Source organism: Dryobates pubescens, chromosome 13 (assembly GCF_014839835.1).
Source record: "Dryobates pubescens isolate bDryPub1 chromosome 13, bDryPub1.pri, whole genome shotgun sequence".
Lineage (NCBI taxonomy): Eukaryota > Metazoa > Chordata > Aves > Piciformes > Picidae > Dryobates > Dryobates pubescens.
The window spans coordinates 28090889-28107611 of NC_071624.1; the positions used below are offsets into that span (position 1 = coordinate 28090889).

Below are 16723 nucleotides of genomic sequence, written 5' to 3' on the forward strand. Positions count from 1 at the left end.
CGGGTCCGGGTCGGTGGTGGCGGCGGCGGCAGCGCCGCCGCGACTGCCGCCGCCGCCAGTTGCCATTTGGCTGCGCCGCGCAGGTGGGTCTGATGGGGCTGTGCTGGGGCGTGCATTAAGGGCAGCCGAATCCCTGCACGGGGTCGCCGGCGCACCGGGTGTCGAAGGGCTTAACAGCCCCGCCGCGCCCTATAGTCTCGCCGGGGAAGGTCACCTTTTCTCGGGATGGGGTGGTGATGGGGTTGGGGGAGTACTTACCTCTGTATGATACTCCCGGGGCTCCGTGGGCGCTGCCTGAGCCAGGCGGCCTCGCCCCCGGTGGCGTCGGGGCGGAGTAGCGGGGGTGGTGTGGGGGGGGCGGGTTAGGACCGGGGCGCGGTCCCCGTTCGAGGGGGTCCCGGCGGGGCGGGCGGGGCCGTGGCCAAGGCCGCCTCGCGACGGGCGGTGGCCGCCCCGAGGGTGACCTTCACTCTGAGACCGGGCTGGGCAGACTTTGACCTGAGGCCGCTCCCGGCCGTGGGCATGGACCGGAGCATCCCAAGCAGCATAGGGGGCATGGAGGTCGGTGGGGTGTCCAGGGGGGAGCGAAGAGACCAGCGTTACTGTGGAGGGAAGCTGTCTCCTTTAGGGGGAGAAGGAGGAATTGGTTTTACTGAGAGGGGAGACGTTGGGGGGAGGGGGTGACCCGGTTAAACCGGGTGGGAAGCACCAGCTGGGGCTTCAGCGGGTTTTATTAGCGCGGCGAGGTCCCACCGGGGCCTTTCCCAGTGCCTGGGGGGTTCTGACGGTGCCTAAAAGAGGTGGGAAAGAGCCGTATTACGGGCAAGATTTCCCCCTGTTAGTCAGTCGTCGGTGTCTGCAGGGCCCCCGGTGTTGACGGGGCCGGTGGCTCAGCGGCGGGTGCTGATTCACGGGCCGGCGGGGGTGGAGCAGGGCCGGGTCCCGCTCGCTGGAATCCGGACCAGATGTACCCGGCACGCCAGGAATGCTCGGCATCCCAGCCAGGCCCCGCCGCTGCTGCTGCTGCTGCTCCCCGGCTGCCGCCGCCGGCCCCGCACCGTCAGCCTTCCCGCAGCCCCCTGCCGCGACACCCACCGGGACTCCGGCCTCCCCCCAGCCCCCTCCCGAGAAGGCCCGGCGCCAGCCGGGAGCTCGAGTGCCTTTGAGGTGACGCTGGCAGGAGGATGATGCAGGGCAGCTGCCCTGCTGAGCAGCCTGGGAGGTTCCCGGGGCCGTCTGTGTGCCCTGCTCAGTGGGACCAGATCCCCAGGGGGTTCCCAGAACTCGATCCCTGCAGCCAAGAGGCTGCAGAAAGGAAAAAGGTTAATCCCAGGGGGAGGGGGAAGAAGGGGGATCCCACACCAGGCCCTGGGGTTGATGTCTGACAAAATGACACAGAAGAAGGCTGCATTCCCCAAAATTCCCCCTGGTGCTGGCCTGGCTCAGCCGCCTGCCAAAGTGTCTTCCCCGGCAGACAGCTGCTGGCCCCTGGCCAGGTGGGACCCTGCCAGTGCGGCTGCCCGAGGTGAGCAGCCAGGGAATGCCGTAACCTGCCGTGGCCTCCCCGCTGGTCCCTGCCAGACCAGGTTGTCTTATCTTTATTTTCTGCTAGAAATGTCCTTGATGTCTCTGCCTGCCACACACGGTTTTAGGGCCAGCAGCAGGTGCTGGGGCTCACATACCCCACCTGCTTCGGGAGAGGGGAGGGGTGGGGAGAGTTGAGGTTGGAGCTGCGTCTAGAGCCCCTGTGACAGGTGAGGATCCTGCGGGATCTCCGCTCTGAGGAGCTTCCTAGGAGGGAAAGATGAGGCGAGGGATCGCAGCTTGGTGCTGGGATGGGGGAGAGGAGCAGCTCTGCTGCCTGGGTGGCTGCTGTGGGTGGTGTCTCAGCTCGGTGTGGTTCTACCCTGGCTCTGATGTGTGTGTTCCTTTCCCAGGTGCTGCCCTGCTGCCTCGCTCCTGGCTAACCAGCAGCAGTTCTTCAGTGGCAAGCTTTATGTCCTTCTCTAGTAACTAAAGCTGCCAGTTGAAGAACTGTTGAATGTAGCCACTCTCATCACCGGGACCTTGGATGGCAGCTGGACCTGTGACCCAAGTGACCAGGACAAGCCAGCCTGCAGCATCCTGTGGATTTGTGGGCTGAGGATGAGCCCAATCAAGCTGAAGACTTCTCTCCACCCCCAGACAGTCTCAGCTGGGGGATTGCCAAGTAGTCCTGCCTGTGGGGCTGTTGGCAGGGTTCTCCCTGCTAGTGGGGTGGCACTGAACTGCATGAGAGGTGATTAGAGAAGAGCAAAAGAGGCATTAAACTTTCTGTTTTGTTCCTCAGTTCAGTTTTGGGATGTTTGTTACCTGTGGACCTGCCTGGTGGGAGTATGGTGGGGGCTGTGGACTTGGCTGGGTGAGAGGAGCTGTAGCACTGGGAACTTAGTCCCTGGATGATGCCACCCCAGGATCTGCAGGTGGAATGTTGATGTTTTTTTCAGTTTCCCTTGGTTTGTCCCAAGCAGAAGAGGTGACCTGAGGCTGGGTGTAGCTTGCAAGACTGCCCAGTTGCTGTGCTCAGGAACAGGATTAGTCCTGCAACACTCCAGGCAGCAGGAAGGAGCTGCAGGAGAGGGCTGGCTCCACACCCACGCTGCCCTGCTGCGGGTCAGGGCCTGGCGTGGTGGGGCTGGGCTGCCGGGAGCTGGTGACTCAGGCCCGAGTCACGCATGGCCCCAGACATCTGTTCCAGGAATTGCCATCCCACAAAGCTGGGCACCCCTGAATGGGGAAGCACCAGAATTCCAGATACTTGGAGCTGGCAGTGCTGACAGGGGCCCAGCTGAGCCTTGCTGGGCTCCTCTCTGGTCCAAGTTCTGTCTTCCTGGTGGACAGAAGCTGAAGACTGCCCTGATAGGGACTTGGAAGCTTCTCTCCCCAGATGGAGATGCCCCTGCTGTGTGCCATATAGCTCTCCTATGGCTCAGTGCACAGTGAAATGTGTCCCTGTAGACCCAGCAAGGGTTCCTGGGAGCCTCTGCACCCCAGGAGGTGCCTCTGACACAGGACTGCCAGGATGACCACCTCCCAGGCTGCTTTGGTGTCTGGGAGGCTGAGGAGCATCTGTGCAGGCTCCAAGCAGCAACATCAGGAAGAGCACAGCTTGTCCCTGCTCTGAGGGGAGGCAGGGAGGAAGGATCCTGTGCTGAAGTCAGTACTGTTGCAACTAAATCTGCCTGCCCAGCTCCAGGGCTGCTTGCAAATTTTGGCACCCATTGATGTGTGAAAAAGGAAAGTGGAGCAAATACATTGTCCTGGTGTTGGGCCTGCTCTGTTTGGTGTGTGCTTGCTGGAAGCTGTGAGAAGAGAAGGTTTGGGGGTCATTGTCACCTGGGGAGAGTAGGGCTGCTGAATGTCCTCAGATCACTCTCTGAGCAGAAAGGACCACAGATGAACACCTCCAGCTTGAGGTGGAGCTGTTCTCTTCCAGTGCAGATTGCTTGCTGCAAGTCCATACAAAAGACCTGGCACCTGCTCAGGGCTCAACAAGTTCTGGAGCGCACTGAGGGGGCACAAAGTTGTGGGTGTGTGTGTTGCAGCATGCTCGAGGGCAAGGAGGAGTAGCTTCTGGGCCACGCTTCCCCCTTCCTATGCAGTGCTGTGGATGCTTGACATGGAGGGGAGCTGTGGTGCTCTGGCCATCAGTGTCTCTGCTTTCACATGCCTCGGTGTATGGGTAAGGCTGAGATCTGCTGCTTCCTCCTGTCAGGGTGAAGGATTGACCTGCTCTTTCCTTGGGGGCTGTTCTAGAGCAGAGAGTTGCTCTGAGCAGCAGCACCACCATACCTGAGGTCAGAAAATGTGAAATGCCATCTCTCAGGTCAGGTTCCTACCTGAGGTGCCAGGGTGCAAGTTTGTGCCTTCAGCACAAAACTGGGGTTGCAGCACCTCACCTGCTGAGCAAACAGGCTCAGGCTCTGGCTCGCCTGCACCTAGTGCAGAAGCAGAAGGGTTTGGGGCTGACAAAGTGTCCTTGTGGGAACTTGCTGGGCTCTCGGGGCTTACCCTTCCTCCTCCAGAGCCCCATGTGACCGGTGAGTAAGTGCAGTGTTTCCTGTAAAAGGCACAGCCTTGCTCGCTGTTGACTTGTAAAAATCTAGTAACTCTTGCCTCTAGCATCCAGGCTGTGTTTCCTGCAGTGTCTGGCCACCTCCTCGAAGCATCCAGCATGCAGGGACACAGCAGGAGACAGGGATGTTGACTGGGGCTGGGATTTCTCTGCTGCTGTCGGGGCTGGGAGCGCTGCCTGTGACAGCTAATGCAATATTCAAGAGAGCTGTAGCAACACCAGCAGGTGCTGCTCACTCAGAGGTGGGATGGCAGCCCTCTCCTGAGGGGTAGGGTATTTGGGGTGAGTTCCTCTACACAGACTATGTACCTCCCAGCTGGGAGGGCAGTTTGCCTTGGTCACAGCTTCCTTTGCTGGGAAAATGTGCTTCTACAAAGCAGAAGGTCAGCGTGACCGGTGTGCTGAATGAAAGCTTCCTGCCAACAACCAGTGAGAGGAGCAGGGGGGGTTGGTGGAGCTGTGAATGTATGGCTGTTTCTGACTGCTCAATCCCTCAGCTGAGCTCCAGGACATGGACATCCTCCTCTTATCCAGCCCAGCAGGTCTTCACCTAGAAGAGAGTGGGGAAGCACTGCTTTGCTTTGCCCCAGCATGCAAGCGAGCAGCCAAGGGCTGTCTGCAAACATCAAATACAGGCTCTGGGTTTAGTTTGCTCATGGTTTTATTTCTCTTGTGCCAGAACAGGAGGATGTGGAGCTGTTAACACCAAGTTGGCTATGCCCCTCGCAGCAGGGCATGTACTGAGCTTAGGTTTCTGCCAGTGAGGGTACATTGCAGATGTCGCAGGCCCTGCAAATGAGAGACACACCGGAGATCTGCAGCAGCTCACCTTGATTTTGTGTCTCAGTGGACTCTGCTGGCATGGGGAAAGCAGTGCAGAGACCCTCACCAGCTCAGACAGAGTGTCACTTACTCTGCTTCTTCCTTAGAGATCTGTTTCCCTGAGTACAAAACTTCTGCTATCAGAGACACCATGGGGTCACGGTTGAGGCTGGCAGCTGCAGTCACAAAGCCATCCCTGAAAGCGAAAGCAGAAGAACGTGGATCTCTTCAGCATCTGTAACTCATCAGGCCACCATCCCTGTGGCACCCTGGCTGGAGGCCAGCTGTGCTTTGGAGGGCTATGGGTACTGCAGAGTGCGCAGGGACTTGTGGCAGATCTCCTGGCGCTGCTGGGAGCCGGGCACCGAGCCTGGGAGCAGTGAGGCAGAGGGAGAAGGGATATGGCCCAGGCTCCCTGCCCAGCTGGTGCCTTCACTGAAGCTCATCCTCTTCTTCCCTGCCCTGCTTTGGTTTTCTCTGAAACCATCTCACTGCTGGGAGGTGATGTGGAGCCTCTGTGGGAGCTCCAGAAGCCGTAAGGAGAGGAATGTGCCCTGTTCTCAAGGAGTTGCTGTGTCATGGCACAGACTGGCCACAGATTCACTCACCTGATGTAAAAGATCAGGAAAGTCTCTTGCTCCAGGCTGCCCTTCACAACAGTGTCTGTGTATCCCTTCCCACAGCCTGCAAGAGAGCATCACAGCAAGCTCAGGGAGCCCTGGCACAGCAGCTGCCACCTGTCTCACTTCAGTGCCACCACAGGTAGGTCCAGAGGGAACAGCAACTATCTGGGGCAGTGATCTGGGCTGGGACAGGGCTAGGGAGCCTAGGACAAGCAGAATTGTCCTAGAGGTGCAAGACTGCACCACAATCCCAGGCCTCTTCCTGGCTTGGAGAGGGAGGTTTCGCCTCCTTGTGACCTCTGAGTCACTGGAAATCACCAAAGAACATCAACTCTGTAGCCCTCAGGTCAAGAGCTCAGAAATATGCTTCACAAACTTATTATGGCAGCCAGTCCAACACTTGGGTTGCTTCAGGTAAACTCTGCATCCTGTGTGTGTTTACAAGCCCCAGACCCAGCTGGTGGATGAGCAGGTGAGCTAGGAACCAGTCCAGCTGTTTCCATCTCTCTGCCCGCTCCTACCTGTGTAGCGGATGCTCTTCCCAAGCATTGTGGTCCAGAAGTAGGGAACAGTGTGCAGCTCCTGGTTTTTCTTCAGCATGTTTAAGGCAGCAATGTGACCTGTGATGAATTGGCAGAAGAAAGATTTTTCTTGTAGGTCCTCAGAGAGGTGTCCCCCACCTCTTGTTACCCTGCTGTCCTTTTTGCCCAGTTCTCTCCCTGCCTGTCTCTGAGTAGAGCTGGCAAGGGAGGTGGCTGCACTGGCTTACCATGGGCCTCAGCCACCTGTTGGTGATGGATGCTGGACTGGTCCCCATTGAGCAGCGCTACCGGGAAGGAGACCACGTCCCCCGCAGCGAAGACGTTTGGGACGTTGGTTCGCATGTGCTAAAGGCACAAAAAAGCAATCAGTGCAACGATGAGAGGGGAAGGATTGAGTGTGGAGCAGGGATGCTCTGCTGGCACTTACCAGGTCCACCAGGATGGCACCGCTGTCATCTCTGGCGATGGAGGTGTCCTTCAGAAATGCTGAGTTGGGGAACACCCCTGCAGGGAGAGGACAACTGCAGCAGAACTCTGCAAAGGCAGGGAGGAAACTTGGCCCTACAACAAGAACTGCTGCCTGGAGCAGAGCAGCTCGTAGCAGTCACCAGTGCCTGCGCTAACGCAGGGGCAATGAAACCAGAGCACACTCTGAGAACACAGCAGTGACCTCCGGAGCTCAGCAAGTGTGCCAAAGCCACACCGAGGGCCTAGGTGATTCTTTTCCTCCCACCAAGCGTTTGCTCGTGGGCTGCTGTCTTTGTCCAGGTGTATGGGGCTGAGAGTAAAGGCTGGATGATAACAGAGTGAGAGACAGACTGCAGGGAACACTGTCCTGGGAGTGAAATGTGATGCGCTGGGCTTGATGGCTGTTCTCCCCATTCCTAAAGCTGCCTCCTCTCCCACCTGGGGTCTCTTACCTATTCCCACCACTACCACATCTGCAGGTAGTTTCTTTCCACTGGCAAGAACAGCCTCTGTGACCTAGGAAGAAAGAAGGATTGTTAACAAAGGGTTAAAAACTCTGTCCTAATTCCTGCAGCCTCCCTGCTGCCTCATTCTTTCCTGTCTTCTTTCTTCTTCAGGTTCAGATCACCTTGTCCAACTAATGTGTGTTGCCAGAAATGTAAGGGGAAAATCACACTGCTGTCCCTGAGATACAAGCACATGCTGGTGCCCTCCGAGCCCAGAGTTGTGCTCAGTGAAAAGAAATGTGAGGGCCTAAATTTGGGGAGAGCAAAGCCTAGATGCAGGCACTGGGTTATACCTCAGTTGTCTTTTTCTTTCCCCTGTAATTAAGTGGTTCAGGGTTCACAATGGCATAACTGACCTTGCCATCCTTTCCTTTCAGCTCGCAGAGCTCTGTTTTCATGTGAAACTTCACCCCTTTCTTTTGCAGCATCTGAAAAGGCAAATAAAAAAAGCTGGTTTGAGGATTCACTAGGAAATTCCAGGCTGTGCTGCTGGAAAAGCAGCTGTACCCAGCCAGGCTGGCAGCTCAGCTGCTGCTGCAGACAGCATTCGTTTGTGTGCAAGATGCCTGGAAGTCTGGTTTGCTCTCTGTCCAGGTCAGAACTGGTGCATGAGGAGGATCTAGGCTCAGGGATGAAGCTGAAGTGAGGAGTGTGACGTGTGAGGAAGGTTGGGACCAGCCATGTGTGCAGAGCTCCTGCAGCGAACTGTGTGAGCTGGCTGGACATGCAAGCTTCTGACTCAGCACAGGGGCTGGATTTCCTGGGCTGGTACAGCTCACAGGGCTGGTGGACAGCATATGTTCTCCAGTCTAGAAATTCACACCAGGTTTTCCTAACCTTCAAGGTGACAGCTCCAACCTGAGGACCCAGAGTATTCTGGAAAGGGAACTCATTTTTCTCCACCACTGAGATGGCAGCAGCCTTGTCTGAGAGGAAGGCAGCTATCTCCATTCCTGCAAGGGAGAGGCATGCCCAAGGTAAGCCTGCTGCAAGCATGAACCTGCACCCTTCTCCCTGGAAACCTTGTCCCCTTCCAGGTGGGGAGAACAAATCTGATGTACTGCCAGTGTTGAACTGCATTTCTAGGCTGAGGTGTTTAGTTCCCCCTGTTCTTTGGTCTCATGTTCCTGCATATTAGGAGGTGTAAAGAACAGCTCCTGGGTTTGTACAAAGTAGGTTTCTTTCTGTGCCTTGCCCCCCTCACTTTCCCAATGCTTCTGGTGAGTCCAGCTCCTCTAAAGACAGTGACCTTTTCATAAAGCACATTTCCCTCTGTCCATGTGTAGGAACTGTTTGTAGCTCTCAAAGTTTCTGACTATCAGAGGAAAAAGGGAGTGCATGCTGTAACACATCCCCCACCAGCTACAGGGCTCCTGGAGGAACCCAGCCAGGTAGTGAATGAACATCCCTTCCCTGAGGGCCTCTAGCTAATCTGCACATGCAACAAAAGTGGGTTTCAAGGCTGACTTGATACCCACTCCCGCCTGGTACCTATGAATGAAGCTCCAACGATCACCACATTCTTCCCAGTTGCCAGCTCTAAGATCTTGCTGGAGTCTTCTGGGGTTTGGAGGATGCACACATTCTGCAGGTCTGCACCTGGGACATTGAGGGAGCTGGAGCTGAAAGGGAGAGAATCCAGATATGTCTCATGATGAGAAATAAAGAAAGGAAGAATGAGGGGGGAGCACAAACCCGTGCAGTCTCTTGGCTGTGTCATCCCATCCTGTCCTTTTATCTCATCTCCTAGTACCTCCCTCTCACACACCTCTGGATGACTTCCACACCCAAGTGTTGACTTGTCCTGTGTACAATTCTGTGTGGCAAATGCTTTGTGCACTCACTGGCTGCCTGTTGCAATGAGGAGCTGATTGTACTTTTGAGAGGATCCATCCATAAAGTGGACCTTCTGCTTCTGGAAGTCCACTGACACTGCCTGCAGGAGAAAGGAGGCACAGATCAGACAGGTTCCTCTGGTCCTTTGGTGACCTGCCACACCAATCCATTCTGCTTACCCTAGTTCTGGACACTCATGAGAGGTGAGGAATGCTGGGGGCCTCTCTCTCACTCCCTACAGGTCTTAGGAGCACTACCAAATCTTGGTTCCTCTAAGGGGTGTGCAGAAGGCTAATTTCAAGGGTCCCCTTCTTTGTGTGTGATGAGCACATATGTTGATGGGTAGCACACATCAGTGTCATACCCAAGGCCTACCCTTGGGATGTTGTCCCAGGAGCTGATGGATGGATTCAGGTAGAGCCCTCATTCCTATACATTTCCACACCTGCAGGCTGTGGACATCCCCACCAGGGCAGGAATAGGACCACCCACTGAGGACTGAGCTCAGCCACACTTGTACCTCTCTTGCTGTCCAGAGCTCTATGTTTTGAGCCTCAAGGAACTCAGGTTTCCTCAGGTAGACCTCCTCAGCTTTCAAGTTCATTTTCTGGAAAGAAAAGAGAGCTATCAAGTGAAGCCCTTCTTGCAGACAGCAATGCTCCTGCAGCCTTCACCAGGCAGTAAGTTTGCAGGAGAGGTAAATCTTGCATGAGGAAATCACAGCCCCCCACACTGCCCCATCCTCGTCACCTTCTTGTTCCTCTTCAGAAAAACCCATCAAGTCATACTCTGCTGGGAAGAACTCATGAAAGGGGATAAAAAATTAGCTCATGGTGGACCATGATCAAAGAGTTTCTGGGAGGAGGAAGTGAGATGTGGGCTGGAGATCATAACCCTTGTCCTCATGGGTGTCTCAGCACTCCTCCTGCTTTGTCTGAGCAGCTCACACTCAGTTCCTCAGCCTGGAAATGAGAGTGGGCCTTGTCCCTAATTCACACATGGTCCTCAGGCACAGTCCTGCCCTTCTCATGTACAAACCTTGCTCAGCTTGGTCTTGTCATATGGAACATGGTTCTCTTTAGTGGCCATGATGATCCTGCCAGTAAAGCCCTCCTGGCGAAGTGTCTCTGCACACACCAGGGCAGCCACACCTGCAAGAGATGCTCACCTCAGCCCTCTGACACATCACTATGGAGTAGGAGGAAGGCAGCAAGTACCCCCTGGAGAAGAGAGTGGCAGCTCCCAGCAAACATGGGGAAGGCAGAGTACAGAGCACCCCTCTGACCTCCCCCCAGAAGCAGCACAGTGTCCCTGTTGAGGAGGCATCGCTTGCTTGTGTTTTTCACTCTCTGGCTGCTTTCAAGGTCCTAGAAGAAAATGAGACAGGGTGAAATCTTCCCTAGCCCAAGGTGCTGCTTGTGCTTAGTGACAGCAGGTAAGGTCAGTTACCTTCTTTTTTGCTGTAACAAACACCTTTCCATTTTCCACTGTTACCTGGAGGGATGGAAGGAGAGTACGTTTAAGTGCTGCATCCCCAAGGTTGTGGTAGGAGATTCCCTGGGTAGTTCTGGTGTTGTGGGCTGTCTGTCTCTGATACACCAAGAGTAACCTGTGGGGCTCTTGGGTGTCAAATGATGTGCTGCTGAGGTGTTCAAGAGGGGACTGGATGTGGCACGTGGTGCCATGGTTTAGTAGCCATGAGGTCTTGGGTGACAGGTTGGACTCGATGATCTTTGAGGTCTTTTCCAACCTTATTGATTCTGTGATGCTGAGGAGCTCGTGAGCTTTTGTTCTCATCCCAAGAGCCCTCAGAAAGAGGTGTAAATTCTCTTTTTCTTTCCAACAGCTCTGTGCTGGCTGTGATGGACACCAGGATGTATGGCATCATCTTTGACTGAAAGGAGCTTTAGGGCAGAGAGTTGCATGATCCCAACAAATCATCCCATATGTTGTAGCTCTGTGTGACCCGGATCACGGAGCTGTGGCCAGGGCAGGGTGCTTTCAGCTGATGTCAGGGACACAGCTGGCAGTGAATGAATCTGAGTGGTATGGAGGATGTGGCCCAAGCTGGGAGCAGGAAGAACAGACAAGAAGTCACCTTAAAGCAGGGAAGACAGTCCAGAGAAGGGTATTCCTCAATGTCCCCAGTTTTGATGTTAAAGCAGGCACCGTGCCAGGGGCAGCGCAGCCTCTCCCCTTTCAAGAATCCTGCAACAGAAAAGTCCCCACACAACTGAGTGCTCAGAGCTGACCTCCCTGGCATGGCTTCTCCCTCTGCCCAGAGCCAGGGTCACCTTTACTCAGCGGGGCACCATAGTGGGGGCACTTGCTGCCCACAGCCCTGAACTCCTCCTTGTTCCTCACCAGCAGCACTGGGTAGCCAGCTACCGTCACATCCAAGAGCCTGTGGGAGAGGGGGAGAGGTGGACAGCTTGGGGAGCTGAAGCTTGGCCACTTGCATCCAACAAGTCACTCAGCCAACAGCAACACCTCAGATACTGAGTTCACTCTTGGGCCCCTTGCTACAAGAAGGACATTGAGGTGCTGGCACATGTCCAGAGAGGGGCAGTGAAGTTGGTGAAGGGTCTGGAGAGGAGCAGCTGAGGGAACTGCTGTTGTTAATCTGGGAGAAAAGGAGGCTGAGGGGAGACCTTCTTGCTCTCTACATGTCCCTGCAAAGAGGTTGGAGCATGGTGGAGCTCAGTGCCTTTTCCCAAGTGACAGGACAAGAGGAAATGGCCTCAAGTTGCACCAGGGGAGGTTTAAGGTTAGGGTTAGAGTTAGGATTAGAGTTAGTTTCTTCCCCAAAAGGGTTGTCAAGCCCTGGAACAGGCTGCCCAGGACGGTGGTGGGGTCCCCATCCCTGGAGAGGTTTAAAAGCCATGGAGATGTGATGCTGAAGGACATGGCTTAGAGGTGACCTGGGCTAATGGTTAGACTCCATGATCTTAAAGGTCTCTCCTAAAGAAAATTATTCTATCAGTCTAACAACATAATGGCCACCAACATGGGGCTGTTGCCATGGTAGTGCCACCCCTGCAGACTCAAGACCTCTCATGGCAGCAGACCAGACCCTGGCCTCTCCACCAGGTACTCACTCTCCGTCCCCAACATCATCCTCCTTGCAGACCTCGGCAGTGATGATATCATCATCCATGCTGGTGGCTGTGGGCGAGCAGAGGGAATGATCAGCTGCTAGGGATGCTCTTGCCTGTGGGCATTGTCTTCCAGCCCTTGATGGATGATCCTCCACACACACCCTTGTGCTGCTGTTGCCAAACCCTACCTCACAAAGCAGGGCCACCACCACCCCCATCTGGGAGCAAGTCAACATCGTGCAGTCAAGGGGTTCCAAACTCAAGGTACAGCCAGAAAAAGCCCTCAGCTGGTGGGCAGCAAACATTTCCCCTAACACCTTCCCCACCACCCTCCCATGTTTTTATTTTCAACTTTGTGTCCAAACTTAGTCCATTCCTCTGCCCTTTTCTCTTCCAACTTAGTCCATGTTCTGTTTCTAGCCCTGTGTCCCATTAAACTCAATTGCAGCTCAGGGTGAGTGAGCAATTGTCATTAATGACTGTTGTAAGTAAATAGAATTATTTATGGTGAGGTGCTGCTGCCATATCCTGTGGCTTCCCAAATCAGGGTCTGAAGAGCTGCTTCAGTCTCTCTGAAACCTCTCCAACATCTGTGCAGAGATGTTCCTCACACTAATTGCAACAAAAGCAGGAATCCCTGCCCAAAATGCCTCCTGGGCTACAGAGAGCTCAAAACTCTTGCTCCTTAGCGTTGTCCCTGCCTAAGCAATCAGCTGAGATGCTGCTTAGAAATCTCCTTTTCCATTCTGGGGGGTGGGGGAAGGCAATAAATTGAGACAAGGAGGGCTGTTTGTGGCAGGTTTCAATGCAGGGTGGTGCCCTGCTCCTGCAAACCCTCACCATGCTCCTGCCCCACTCCCAGGTCCCTCAGGAGAAGTATTGGTGGGTACTCACCTGGTCCCAGCATGGAGTGTTCAGGCACCTGTCCCCTGAGTCAAGGAGCCACCACCACTGCTGTCCCCAAGCTTCTCCTCCACCGAGGTGACACCCTGGCATCCTACTGCAAGTGCTCTCCCCACCACCAGCCCACGAGTGGGTGATGCTCTCCCTAAGTTGCACAATGTCCATGACTGTCAGGAGACACAGCTCCTGGAAGCAGCCTGCCAGCCAGTCTTATCTGATTGCTGCATCTGATCTGTGTCTAATTAAGCACTCAGGGTTAGAATTGCAGAAGAATTAAGGGCACTAAGGAATTATGGCACAGGTGTGGTCTGAAGGCTGGGTGCGTCGTGGGCAGTGTGAACAGAAACTCAAGTGGACACTGATACTCTGCTGTGGCTTCCCATCACCCCTTGTCTCGATGGAAAGCTCTGGAGCTCAGTGCAGCATCTTTGGAGCAGTGTTACTACTTTTTTGTGTGTGTTTCAATAATATTTAAAACCCTTTAATTTGATCTTTTGGTCTCCCTCCATTGACTTTAAGGAACGTGAAGTGTTCAGCGCCTCTGCATGGGCCTTACATCCCAGTTCTGCTGCTGGATCGATCCACTGACATCCAGGCAGGTGGTCCCATCGATTGTTTGGTCCCCAAAGGGTGGCAGAGAGCAGCAGGCTCCTTGCTGTACTATTTTTGCAACTGAGTGGGAGTTGCAAAGAACCGAGAGTAACGCCTACGCTGTTTGTGTCTACTCCAGCTCTTATCTCTCTTTCACAGTCAATATGTTTCACAACCTCAAAATGTGCCTCAAAATGTATTGGGGGGAGGAGGGGGGTGTGGGGAAAGTTACTAGCAGTGTGCTTCCATCCTCTCCCTCACAGAGCTGGAGCTTCGCAGGGAGCAGCTTTCTGATATGCAGCACCAAATCAAGGTGGGGTGAGGGGGCAGATAAAAGCCTTTTGGTGGGCATGGCCTGGAGAAGAGGACATGCTCGGGGATGCTGAGGAAGTGCAAGCTGGTTGATTTGTGAAGCAGTTCAGTCCACCAGAACCACCAAGCCGTGAAGACACCTCCTTCCAGTGCTTGCTGCCAGGGTGCTCTGGGTAAGGAGTCATCCTAGCCCACAGGCAATGCACGCCCACGATGGGCACAGGTCTGAGGTATTTTCTCACAGTGCCAACAAGCAGCTTTTGGGCTCTGCCTTCCTGGCCAGGATCCTGAATGTGAAGCAATCTGGCTGCTGAGCATCCCTGCTTTAAACTCTCTGCCATTATTCCCCAGAAGCATGTTCCCACGTGGAGAAGCAGCAGCCCTCATGGAGGCATTCTCTGACTCAGCAGAAACTGCAGGAGAACCTTGCTTGGTGATGGGTGAAAGCTGCAGCACAGCAGCAGACACAGAGGTGTGCAGCTGTGGAAGGCTTGGGAGGCTTTGGGATGACTCGGGTGGAGCTTGGCTCTGCGGGGTGTTGTTGACACTGAGGGGCAGAGCAGCTGATTCAGCTGGGGGATGCAGCCGAGCACCTGAGGAAGGGCTTTTGTGAAATACAAAGGGAGAAAGGCAAAACAAAATCACAGAATCATCAACACCATGGTTTGGGTTGGAAGGGACCTTGAAGAACATTTAGTTCTGGCCTCCCTGCTATAGGCAGGGACCCCTTTCACTATATCAAAATGCCCATCTCTGACGTGGGCGAGGATGATGGCAAAGGAGAGAAAGCTGAAAAGGACATTGGATGGAAGAAAGAAGGTTTGGGTTTGCTGTGGGATGCTGTGTTGCTGCCTGAGAGCCAGCACCTATGAGCACACACTATGCCCTCGAGGGACTCAGGCATGGGATTGCCTTAGACTTTCAAGAAGATGCTCTGTAAGCATCTTTTGGCTCTTTGTTAGGTAACCCAGAGGTGGATCCTCAGTGTGGTTAGTTTGCTTGTAACACACAGCAGGAGCAAACATAGGGAAAGAGTGAAAGGAAGCAGAGCTCTCAAACACAAACAGGTGAGGTGGTAGATGTCTCATCCCTGGAGACATTCAAGGTCAGGCTTGGTGGAGCACTGAGCAACCTCATCTGGTTAAAGGTGTCCCTGCTTACTGCATGGGGGCTGGCCTGGATGACATTTAAAGGTCTTTTTCCACCCAAAGCATTCTATGATTCTATGAACAGAGCCCAGGTAGGCATCAGAAATCCCAGACCAGACCTTCTGCCCACATTGGTGCTGACTCACACGAGCTGCTGAGCTGACCTGGTATTTCATTAGGTATCCTGACTTCTGCTGTGTCTCTCCAGCGCTGCCAGTGCTCCAGAAAATTCAGGTTTGGAGGTGAATGTTTAAGGGGAATGGCTTTCCTCCCTTCAGGTCCCTACCACCACCAGCAGGTGTAGCATATTTTTTTTCATGCTGAAATGTAGCTGTGGCTATGTGGGTGCATCTTTGGCCCACTTTTGCTTGCCCCCAGCTTGCTCAGATCAGGGTCCCCACCCTGCCCCAGCAGCCCTGCCTGGTTTCAGCAAGCATTACTCACAGAGCCGAATGTTATTGAAGACTGTTCAGGCACAGGAAGAGGAAGCGAGGTAAAAGCTGCAGCAGAGCTAAAGTGATTAATGGGACAGAGCTCTCAGAACAGCTTGGTTTGTGATATTAATAATGAGAGAATTCAGGAGGGAACCTAACCTGCTCTGAGTTGTGGAGCTGCCAGCAGCAGGAGACACAGTTAGGTGGCTCCTGTGCTCATGCTCATACTGCAGGAGGAGCTGAGTGGGCTCAGCAAGGTGTGATGTGGAGGGGGGAGGGGGCCTGAGATGTGCCCCCACCTTGCAGGGCTCATTCTGAATCTGTCTGAACTGCAAACAAACAAAAAAATAAAAGCATGAGGTCAAAAATATGTCATGATGGAACCAGAAAGCACACAGTTCAAAGTGACTTAAGCTTGAGAAGAGTGAACTAAACAGAGGAAAAAAAAGCATTTGTCCCACAAGGACAATGGAAAATGAAATATTTGCTCTAGGGTGAGAACAATTACAGGTGCTGTTTCAGGTTGTCTTCCTAAGCATTCATGTCTGGTGATGGTGAGGCAGAAGAGACATCTGGCTCCGCATTTTGCTGTTCACCACAAGGGAAGAAGGATGCTGAAACCTTTCTAATAGCAGCAGATAAACAGTTGGGGGAAGTAGACAAATCTGGGGCACGTCAGCTGCTGTAAGCAGAGGAGAACTATAAAGTGCCCACACCGCTGTGCTTGGAGGGCTTTTGCCAGGCAATGTCTGTCAGCAGAATCTTTTTCAGTCCCATGGCATACCTGTGCAACCAGAGTGAGAAGGAGTGAGCGTATCCACTGCACAACCAGATCACAGCAGCTGGTCCAGCCCGAGCCCTGGAGAGATGGCTGCAGCATCCTTAGGGAGGCTCTGCTGTTGTCTCAGGTTTTTCCTATGGGTCCCTTGTGCCAAATCCTGAGAAAAAACACAAACACTCTCCGTCTTGGGGAAAAAAGAGAAAAGGAAGACAGCCAAACCCAAGAACAACCAAAGCAATCTGCCCATACTTTGGTGTTTCTTGCATTAAATCCTGGAGCTGCCTACGTGAAATGAAGCTAAGGGCTGGCGACTAAGGTAGTGAAAGCTCTCTGTACTGTCAGTGCCAGCTGACAGCTCTTCCCCTGCTCACCATGCTCCCAGAGGCTGATGTGCCTTTCTCCTGTGGCTATGGCAAGTATTTCCCCAGCTCCACCTGGAGAATACCCGGCTTCCACTTCAGGAAGGTGTTTCTAGCTGGAAGGGGTGGACACTGGAGTCTGCATTGATTTCAACTCTCTTCCCAGCTACCTCTGCAATGCCTGGG

At 54.1% G+C, this 16723-nt stretch overlaps 1 protein-coding gene across 1 annotated transcript; it reads right to left on the reverse strand.

The window, feature by feature from the left end:
• Positions 1-4778: 4778 nt before the first annotated feature.
• On the reverse strand, positions 4779-13118 carry LOC104302764 (apoptosis-inducing factor 3-like). The gene is made up of 19 exons (XM_009903309.2): positions 12904-13118; positions 12010-12076; positions 11206-11315; positions 11010-11119; positions 10361-10405; positions 10197-10278; positions 9950-10062; positions 9432-9518; positions 8920-9011; positions 8567-8697; positions 7913-8028; positions 7432-7503; positions 7022-7085; positions 6529-6605; positions 6329-6446; positions 6081-6179; positions 5545-5620; positions 5028-5132; positions 4779-4903 (listed from the first exon to the last, which is right to left on the reverse strand). The coding sequence occupies exons 1-19, from the start codon at positions 12914-12916 to the stop codon at positions 4861-4863; spliced, it is 1620 nt and encodes a 539-aa protein (XP_009901611.2). The 5' UTR covers positions 12917-13118; the 3' UTR covers positions 4779-4860.
• Positions 13119-16723: the final 3605 nt, after the last annotated feature.

Coding starts and splice junctions, on each gene's coding strand:
- LOC104302764 (XM_009903309.2), bottom strand. Junction 7,086..7,431: donor TGAAAGGAAAGGATGGCAAG/GTCAGTTATGCC, acceptor CTTTCTTCCTAG/GTCACAGAGGCTGTTCTTGC. Junction 5,621..6,080: donor GAAGAGCATCCGCTACACAG/GTAGGAGCGGGC, acceptor GCTCTCTTGCAG/GCTGTGGGAAGGGATACACA.